Raw genomic sequence first — 9,630 nt, forward strand, 5'->3', positions numbered from 1 at the left:
GGCGGCGGCGTGGAAACCGGCGTGGGCTGGGGGGTCCGAGCAGCGGGGGGCAGTGCCATGCACAAGCACCAGCACTGTTGTAAGTGCCCAGAGTGCTACGAGGTGACCCGCCTGGCTGCCCTGCGGCGCCTCGAGCCTCCCAGCTACGGGGACTGGCAGGTGCCCGACCCCTACGGGCCAGGTGGGGGCAATGGGGCCAGCGCGGGTTATGGGGGCTACAGCTCACAGACCCTGCCCTCGCAGGCGGGGGCCACCCCCACCCCTCGTACCAAGGCCAAGCTTATCCCCACCGGCCGGGATGTGGGGCCAGTGCCCCCTAAGCCAGTCCCGGGCAAGAGCACCCCCAAACTCAACGGCAGCGGCCCCAGCTGGTGGCCTGAGTGCACCTGTACCAATCGGGACTGGTATGAGCAGGTATGGACCAGCGGAGGGGGGACGGTGGGACAACCTGGGAAGGCTTGAGAATGGGGGCCTAGAGGCCTCGGGTGCAGCAAGGGTTGCTGGGGCTCCAAGCCCATGGACCCTGAGCCCTAGCATTGCAGCTGGGCAAAGAGGCGGTTGGAAATGTGTGGTTCTCTGTGTGTGTCTGTTTGGGGGGGGGTCTCCATTTGGAGGGCATTGGGAGGAGCTGTGTGTGTCAGGGAGTGAAGGTATGGCGGAGGAGCACATTTTCCTGTGTGGAGGATTGGGTTTGTCTCAGTGCGGGGGGTTGGCAGTGTCTCTGTGTCTGGCAGGGGGCGGGAGGTTCTGCGGGGGCTGTGTGTGGTGTGTGTCTCCACAGGAAGGGAGGAGGGGGCATGGTGCTTTGCATAGGGGGGACATATGTGTGTATATGTATGTTGGGGTGTGTGGAGGAAAGCAATGGAGCTCCCATGAATCTATGTAGGGGAGCCCATGTGCCCAGCTCCCTGAGCTTCATCCGTGGATGCCATGAGTCCCTCTCTGTCCCAGTCCCTTTGTGTGTGAATGTGCACATGGACGTGTGAGGATGTCTCTCTCAATGTGGAGGTGTCTCTGTAGATGAGGCTGCAAGGATCAATGTGTTTGCCTGTGTGTGTGTGGCTACATGTATATTATGTGTGTGAGCATGTGGCTGCAAGAGTGTTCATGCGTGTGCTTGTGTGTGCCTCTGTGTATTTGTGTGTGTGTGGTGTCCCTGGTAAGAGGCGCTTGACAGGCAAGGGAAAGGAGGGAGAGGAGGCAAGGGACACGTCCCAAGCAAGGCTGAGAGGCTGCTGAGAGGACCGGCTCTTTTGTCCAAGCAGCTCTGAAGTGTATGTGCTGGGGTGGGGGTTGGGGGGCACTGAAGCAAGCTTCCTAGCTCCAGAGCAGGCATGGTGCCTGGAGCCAGGCAAGGGGCAGCTGCCCCGGTGCAGGGACTGGCCCCAGTGGGGCATGTTTTCCTTGGATACCCCCAGATGTGGGAGAGCTTAGCCCCCAGCCCTGACTTGGCACAGCTTGGGAGCCCCTGGGTGCCGGGCACAACTCCGGCTTCCACTCCCAGCCTAAACTGCCAGCTTAGAAAATGGAAGGAGCATCTGTGGGAGAAGCAGCAAAATGGAGGCTGGGCCGGCAGAGCCAGGTCCCTGGCAGGCATGGCGGAGGGCCTGTCTGGTTATCCAACTCTGCAGCTCCCAGGGTGTGGAGAGAAGAGGAGAAGGCTTTGCTGTTGAGGGTAGTTGCTGACTGCCCTAAGCTAGTGACCGTTCTGGTTGCTTCTGTCCTCCTCTGGGGATAGGATGTGCTCTCACTCAGAAGCAAAGGAGGGGACTTCCTGGGAGAGGAGTCCTCGGTTCTGGCCTTCTGTCTGTCCACAACTTACTGCTTCCCATGTCCCTTGCCTTGGCCCCTAGCCCTCTCCAGCGAGTGCCCCTCTCTCCTTGCTCCTTTGTCCTGGGGCCCTCCCCCTGCGAACACCCTCTCATGCTTGTCCTGCCCAGCTGGGAGATGGGTGCCAATCCCAGGGCTGGGCCAGTTGGTCAAGATTTCTTTGCCAGGGCTGGTCCCTGGATGGCTCTTAGCTCTGGGAGCGAGGTCCCTGAGTGAGAGTGGGGCAGTAGCTGGAAGATGGACTACTGGGAGCCAGGAGCCTCTAGGTACCATTCAAGCTGGGCTTGAGGCATGGCTTGTCACATGTAGGCACACATGGTATACCAGACGCATACAAGAGCTGCATGGGTGTCTTTTTGCCTGTGTGGCTGTTGCATGGTACCTTAGGCAGCTGTGCTGGTTTCGGTCTCTGAGGAGCCAATGATTCTTCCTCCTGGGATTGGGGATCAGGGTGAGGCTACAGCTGAAGTCCTTCCACCAACCCCCCGGGCTGCAGGGCATGAAGTCCTGGGGCCAGACCCACAAATGGTGGAAGCATGACTAGCCAGCCCTCTCCCCCTCTCCTCTTCTCTGCTTCTTGACGCCAAAGCTGTGTGGGGTGGAGGTGGGAGGGGGGAAGCTGAGCAGAGCATGTGGAGGAGCCCCCACCCTGGGTTTCCAGCTCTCCTCTTTTGAGGAGGGGACCAGGAGTCAGGAAAGGGACAACACAGCCAGAGAAAGATGGGGAGGGGTGCCAGGATACTTGGGGAGAGAGACAAGAGGGCTTCTTTTCTTGGGGATGAGAGTGGGAGCCAGGGAGCAGATGCTACTTGACTGTCCAGAATTTCATTTTCACTTGACAAAATGGCCACAAGTATGTCCTGTCTGGGAGGCCACCTCTGTGGTTGGTCAAGCCAACCCGCTGTTTCCAACCTCTTCCCTTGCCTCTCCTCCTGCGGCTACCATGTGTTGAAGACCACAGACCCTGATCTGTCTGTGGGTCATCAACTTCTCCCTCAGGGGGAATATTGTCCACCCTGGCTCCTGTCTCTCCTGTCAGAGGCTTTGCCTCTGACTCCTGACCATATCCCACCCTAGCTTTTTCTGCTGGAAAACAAAGGGTTCAGGACCAAAAGTCCCATGGAATAAAATGAATTGGGACTTTGACTCCTTCTGCCTATTTGAAGAATTGGGTTACTGGAACCAAAAAGGAGGTGTAGAATGAGGGTTCATGAGGTACTCTGAAGGGGACAACTTTCCTTTTTCCCATGCTGGGGGAAGGGGACAAGTGACTAAAATATCAGTGGCCTTGACACTTGCTTTAATCAAAAGAGCCCCTGGAGACCAGGTTCTAGCCCTTGCTCTGCCACTAACTCCCAGCGTGCCCTTAGGCACATCCCATGTTCTCTCTGGGCCTCAGTGTCACCATCTGTCACATGAAGAGATTTAGACAAGATGGTTGCTGCTGTCCTTCCAGGTCTGACATGGTAGAAGTCTATGATCCCTAAGTCAGGGAGAGCTATGGTTCAAAAGGGGAGGGGTTTCCTGTCCAGGCCACTGGGTACCTATGGATGTGGCATGCGGCATGGTTTGCCCGTCATGCTCCATCTCTGCCATCCCCCTTAGGCCAGCCCTGCACCCCTCCTAGTGAGCCCCGAGGCCCTGGAACCCAGCCTCTCGGTGAGTGCACCACTGGCTGGCTCAGTTCCAGACAATTGATCTGGGCTAAATGAGCAGCTGGGTTTGGCCTGATATGGTTGGAAGCAAGGGGAGGGGAGTGGCCTCCTTGGGGGCAGCCCGTTCCCGTCTGTGGCCAAGAGGTGCCCTGGGGCGTACTCAGGCTCTCCTACTCTGTGGGAGTGGGGGAGGAGGCTATTTGATGGGGGCAGATGGCCGCAAGGGCAGGAGGCACTGAGGGAACTGCCTGTGTCTTCCCCTAGGTGAATGGCAGTGATGGCATGTTCAAATATGAGGAGATAGTACTTGAGCGGGTGAGTGTGCCAGTGGGGAAAGGATGAAAGGGGAGGAAAGGGTTGGAGCCAAGAGATGGGAGGGCCCTGAACCTCAGTTTCAAGATTCATGGGGGGACCTGCATTGGGAGGATGGGGAAACAGTGGTCCTCAGAGGCCACATCACTGCATCAATCAATCAACCCACTAACAAATAGTAATTGACCTTGCTCTCTGAGGCCTGGGGAATTGAGGAGAGGATGGGTTTGCTGGGGCCACCTTGCCAGAATTGTCAGCACAGGCTGGGAAACTGCCAGGTTTCTGACGAATGTGCCCCAGTCTGCCATGGCACCTTCTGAAGCCTGGAGAACCTGCTCTGGGATGTAGGGGGAGCTGGGTGCCTGGAACCCTCCTTTGTGTCCTCAGAGTGAACAGACTGTGCCCTTCCATCCCCTTCTCCAGGGCAACTCCGGTCTGGGCTTTAGTATCGCTGGTGGCATTGACAACCCCCATGTCCCTGATGACCCTGGCATCTTTATTACCAAGATCATCCCTGGTGGAGCAGCTGCCATGGATGGGAGGCTGGGGTGAGATGGCCTGGAAGCAGGGTTGTGGGTGGTAGGGGCAGGGTGGAGATGAGGGGAGGAGGGCCAACCTGGCAGGATGACCATTCTATTAGATCTGAGAAGGGAAGGGGGAAAGGAGGAAGGAGGAGGGGAGAGGAAATGAGTAGGAAAAAGCAAGAGAATGGGTGGAGGGGCGGTGGCGCAGTGTCATGCCTCTTGGGCTTCCCCGCAGGGTGAATGACTGTGTACTGCGGGTGAATGAGGTGGACGTGTCAGAGGTGGTGCACAGCCGGGCCGTGGAGGCGCTGAAGGAGGCAGGCCCTGTGGTGCGGTTGGTGGTGCGGAGACGACAGCCCCCACCAGAGACCATCATGGAGGTCAACTTACTCAAAGGGCCCAAAGGTGTGGCTCTCCAGGTTTCTGTGCTCTAGCCAGAGCCTCCCCAGTCCCAGGTCCCGGTTGGTTCCATAGGGAATGGAAGGGAATGGCTTTACTCCTTGCCTGACTCCCCTGGTTCCAGATCAGTCTTCTTTCTTGACCTTAGGTCTCCTCCTTACTGACCTCAGGATGGCAGCCTAGTATTTGGGATCCCTAGGGAAAGTTTCTGTGGTGCCAGTGGGTTGGCTGGGTGAGGGGGGTTGGATTTAGGATTGAGTGAACACTGTAACCTCTCCTTGTGGTCCTCTCCCACTCCCTGCTGGCTCCTGCCCAGGCCTGGGTTTCAGCATTGCTGGGGGCATTGGCAACCAGCACATCCCAGGAGACAACAGCATCTATATTACCAAGATCATCGATGGGGGTGCTGCTCAGAAGGATGGACGCCTACAGATTGGGGACCGGCTGCTAGCGGTGAGACAGCCTTCATGGGGATGCCCAAATGGTAGGGTGGGGAGAGGAGCTCCATCACCTTCTCACTTCACCTAAACCTCACTCAGGGACAAGGTATCATGGGAAAATTCAAGACTATCATCTGAGTTGTATTTACCCAGATACCAAGGCCGTTCTTTCTGTGGCTGGGTCTCCCTCACCTGCCCTATCCTTACCTCCTGTCTCTCTGCTCCTCATAGCACTATACCTGGGCCTCTGGTAGCGCACTGCTGAATTTCACTGAAAGGGCACCCATCAGGGTTCCCTGGAGAGGCCTTCCCTTCTCCCAAGTCCTAGCCTGAGGCCTCTCCTCTTCTAGGTGAACAATACTAATCTGCAGGATGTGAGGCATGAGGAAGCTGTGGCCTCACTGAAGAACACATCTGATATGGTCTATCTGAAGGTGGCCAAGCCAGGCAGCCTCCACCTCAACGACATGTATGCTCCCCCTGACTATGCCAGCAGTACGTACTCATCGGCCCCTGTCCCTGGCCTGAAGCCCTGCCCCCTGGTTTTTGGAGGGGAAGAAATTCATACCCCTTGTTAGCAAGCACAGAGGACAGTGCTCAGAAGAACTGAGTCCAACTCCCGGCTCTGTCCCTTAGGGCTGGGTGCCCTTGGACAAGTCCCTTTCACCTGTCTTTAGTTTCCTCTTTGGCTAAAAGGAGCTAATGATATATGTGCTGCCTTCCTCATAGGAGTGCTGCAAGGATCAAATGAGATCATGGACAAGAAAGCTCTTGGAAAACTGTATTAAGCTATAGAGATGTGAGGGATTATTATTAGTCACACCTCTGGTCATGCCTTTCTTTGTAGACTGCCTTGACTTCAGCTCTTTCTAAGACTCACAGGAGTGAGCCCAGGATTTAGAAAAGGACTGCGGAGGAAGAACCCTGGGGGGTGGGGGTAGGGGGGAATGGATGGAATGGGAAGGAGCAGCCTGAGGAATCAGTATTCATTGGTCTCTTTTGCACCAGAAGTGGGGTGTGAGGAAGTCCTTGGAGGGGGTTGGGGTAGAGTACCTGCCTGGAATGGTCTCTGAACTCTTCTCTCCCTTTCATGATTCCAGCTTTTACTGCCTTGGCTGACAACCACATAAGCCATAATTCCAGCCTGGGTTATCTCGGGGCTGTGGAGAGCAAGGTCAGCTACCCTGCGCCTCCTCAGGTTCCCCCCACCCGCTACTCTCCTATCCCCAGGCACATGCTGGCTGAGGAGGACTTCACCAGGTAAGACCCCGCCCCATTCGTCCTACCTAGAGATAGATGGGGGAGGAGAAGAAGCTATATCTGGCCGTTTCATTCTCCTTGTAGTATGGCAAAGAAGAGGATAAGGCCCTCATCACTATGCTTCGGGGTCTAGGGCCCTCTCTCAGCCCTTGGGGCCCTAGAGAGGGACAGAGGTGGCCGCAGGAACAAGTTCTACCATCAGGGGGAGTGCCGATTGAGTGGCCCCATCTGAAAGTGCAGATAAAGGGTGGGGTGGAGCTTTAGGGGGCTGAGAAGGTGGGGGCTGCGGGGTTTCCCGCTCTGGGGTACTTGCAGCCCCCTCTACTGCAACCTTTCCAGATTAGAGGAGAAAGCAGTTCAGCTGGTGGGCTCGGTGGGATTCTGAGAGGCTGACCTGCCCGGTGGCCTCTCGGGCAACTACCCCGCCCCACACTGGCAGCAGCGGCAGAGGCTGCGCCCCGCCTTGGAACTGGTCGGGCCGGCCGGGTTCCGGGGGACAGGTTTGCGGGGTGGGGCCTGGAAGTCTGCTGGGCAGGCTGCAGTGGAGCCGGAAGGGTAGGCGGACGGGGGAGAGCCAGAGGAGCCATGGAGAGGGCCCGCAAGTTCTCAGGCTCCGGCTTGGCCCTGGGCTTGGGCTCAGCCTCGGCTTCGGCCTGGAGGAGGGCTTCGCAGAGGTGGGCCTGGCCACTCCGCTCCCTGCGGCCCGGAGGGGATGCCAGGTAGGAACGGAGGGCTGTGATGAAGAGCGTTCAGGGCTCAGGGAGGGAGCCTCGAACCCGAGACTGGGAGCAAGAAAGGAGGAGTCTTGCTTGCGGCTTGGGGCTCCTCCGATGAAAGATGCTTATAACAAATGAAGGCGGTGAACTGGGAGAGTGTGCTGGGAGTTGGGTTGTATAGATATACCTGTGTGGCTGTTTGTTCTCACCTGATGACACTGACCATTTACAGAGGGGTTCCTTCGATGTGGTTAGTTTTAGTCGAAATTTTCATGTGCTTGTCTCGTCTCTTCAATTTGACTCCTAAGCTGCTTTTCAGGACCTGGGATTTCTTTATCTGTCTCCCACATCACCTAGCAGGGGTACACAGTGGTAGCTGCTGACTAAATATGTTGTTGGGGAAGGTAGGAGGGGGTCATAGTTGGTGGGTGTAATTTTGAGACTGCAGAGGAGCATGTGTAAAGTGAGTTTGCACTTCTTGTGGATGGTGAGTGCAATCAACCCCAGGGTGATTCTCCCGCCCCTAACTGGTTCCTCTTCTTGTGGCCCAGGGTTCATCAACAGGTTGATAGAATAGGACCAGTGAGTGGGCTCTGAGATTTGGTCTTTAGAGTTCAGGGTAGGGGTCTGTTAACCTGACAGAGTAGAGGACTGTCCACTGGGAAGTTGACTCCAAGCCCTCAGGAAGAAGGGAGGAAAGAGGAACTGAAACTTGGCACCTGGCATAAAACAGCAGCCAAGCAGGTTTCAGGAGATGAAGGGAGGAACAGGGTATCATACATAGGGACCCAAGTCCTTACTCCGTGCAGCGAGTATGGGCCTTGTTCCAGGCTGCACTTCACAGGGACAATAGTTCATATCTACCTTACCCTGACCCCTCCACTCCTTTTCCACCAGAGAGCCCCGCAAGATCATCCTGCACAAGGGCTCCACAGGCCTGGGCTTCAACATCGTAGGAGGAGAGGATGGAGAAGGCATTTTTGTCTCCTTTATCCTGGCGGGAGGCCCAGCTGACCTGAGTGGGGAGCTGCGCAGGGGAGACCGGATCTTATCGGTGAGGAGACAAAGGCGGGATGGGAGGATGGGAGCTTTGCCAGTCTAAAAGGGAGGAGGGGAGACCTTGCTTCCTCCAGGGAATGCTTCTTGAGATGAGGGAAGGGCTAAGAACTGGAGAAAACATTTTGTCGCCATACGACGTGTCCTTAATAAGGGACAGGGACCAAGACCAGACTTATCCTTGAGGAGGAAATGAATGTCTCTTGGATCTTAACCCTGATTGGCATTTGACATACACAAAGATAATTATTACACTAGAGATGTCATATCCTTTAGGTCTTATTTTAGGGGCAAAGTTGGAATACTGGGAAAGGCCTCCAAATAGGCTTAGGGATGGGCTACCCATCACCCTCTCCTAACTGCTAGAACAGAAGACTCCCTTTCTTGCTTTTGGGGTGGCTCATTGCTTCTCTCTTTGGACAGGTGAATGGAGTGAACCTGAGGAATGCAACTCATGAGCAGGCTGCAGCTGCTTTGAAACGGGCTGGCCAGTCAGTCACCATTGTGGCACAGTACAGACCTGAAGGTAGGAGAACGGAAGGTGGGAAAAGATGATGTGGGGGAGTTTAGACTTTTACTTAGTGTTGGCTTTTTGCTATCATAGGTAACAAAGCCACTTAACCAGGTCCCTTCTACCGTAGTGCACTAACCTCTTCCTCTCTCCTTTTTCTTCTGGGTAGGGGTTGGTTTGGGCTCTTGGGAGCATTAATCAAGTCTGTACTCAGAGCTTGCTGATCAGGGCCGTGGTGCAGCAGAAGGCCAGTAGTGGGCAGCAGCCTACGGGAAGAAGCACAGAGATTAGGGCAACTGGAAAAAGGGGAGGCGGAGGGCTCAGAGGCGAAGACAGGAACTGTGTGCCATGAAAAAGGAGAGCAGCTCTTGGTTAGAAGGACCTCAGGGAGAAGAGATCCAACCTTTTAAGAGACCTTGGACCAAACCTCTATGACACCCCCTGCCCTCCATACCTCTCCCCTCACCTAGATGATCGTGAAAGACCCATAAACGCGCTGAAAAGGTGATTCTGTGCCCTTGGGTTAGGGGGATAGGGAGCGACGGGTGGCCGTCTTTGTATTCTCAGTGAGCAGTACCCTGGCTGGGACGAGTGGGCGGGGCTGGTTATGCAAATGACGCTCGCGATCGCCAGGGGCCAGCCGAGGCCCAGGTGCCGAGGTGAGCTGCGAGAAGGCGAGCCCCAGCCTGCCGGCCGGCGTAATAACCATTGACCGGCCAAGCGCGGCCTCCAGCCGCATGCCCCGCCCCCTGACCCAGGCGGAGGGCGGCGGGCGCCCCTCCTTCCCCCCTTGCACGCCTCGGGCGTCTCCTCCTCCTTCCCCTCCTCCTCTTGCCTCCTCCCCTACTCCCGCGCGCCCCGCTTTGTGTCCGTGGTCTCCCGCGCGGGACGGAGGGACTGGCTGGAGGGGGCGCTTTTTCAGCACTC

At 56.5% G+C, this 9,630-nt stretch overlaps 1 protein-coding gene across 4 annotated transcripts in view; it reads left to right on the forward strand.

Annotated features, from left to right (window-relative positions):
• The first annotated feature begins 15 nt into the window (after nucleotides 1-15).
• Nucleotides 16-9,630, forward strand: part of DLG3 (discs, large homolog 3 (Drosophila)) — a 54,190-nt gene continuing 44,575 nt past the window's right edge. For 2 of the 4 annotated variants that reach the window (XM_008580748.1, XM_008580749.1), the window contains exons 1-9: nucleotides 58-414; nucleotides 3,750-3,800; nucleotides 4,221-4,345; nucleotides 4,557-4,726; nucleotides 5,037-5,173; nucleotides 5,511-5,655; nucleotides 6,261-6,420; nucleotides 8,034-8,190; nucleotides 8,616-8,718. In XM_008580748.1, coding sequence (XP_008578970.1) covers nucleotides 58-414; nucleotides 3,750-3,800; nucleotides 4,221-4,345; nucleotides 4,557-4,726; nucleotides 5,037-5,173; nucleotides 5,511-5,655; nucleotides 6,261-6,420; nucleotides 8,034-8,190; nucleotides 8,616-8,718 — 1,405 coding nt within the window. Of the gene's footprint in view, nucleotides 415-3,435; nucleotides 3,490-3,749; nucleotides 3,801-4,220; nucleotides 4,346-4,556; nucleotides 4,727-5,036; nucleotides 5,174-5,510; nucleotides 5,656-6,260; nucleotides 6,421-8,033; nucleotides 8,191-8,615; nucleotides 8,719-9,630 lie in introns of all 4 variants that reach the window. The other 2 variants (XM_008580751.1, XM_008580750.1) reach the window with 2 other exon arrangements.

The sequence above is a fragment of the Galeopterus variegatus genome, unplaced genomic scaffold (assembly GCF_000696425.1).
Source record: "Galeopterus variegatus unplaced genomic scaffold, G_variegatus-3.0.2 Scaffold2153, whole genome shotgun sequence".
In the NCBI taxonomy this organism is placed as follows: Eukaryota; Metazoa; Chordata; class Mammalia; order Dermoptera; family Cynocephalidae; genus Galeopterus; species Galeopterus variegatus.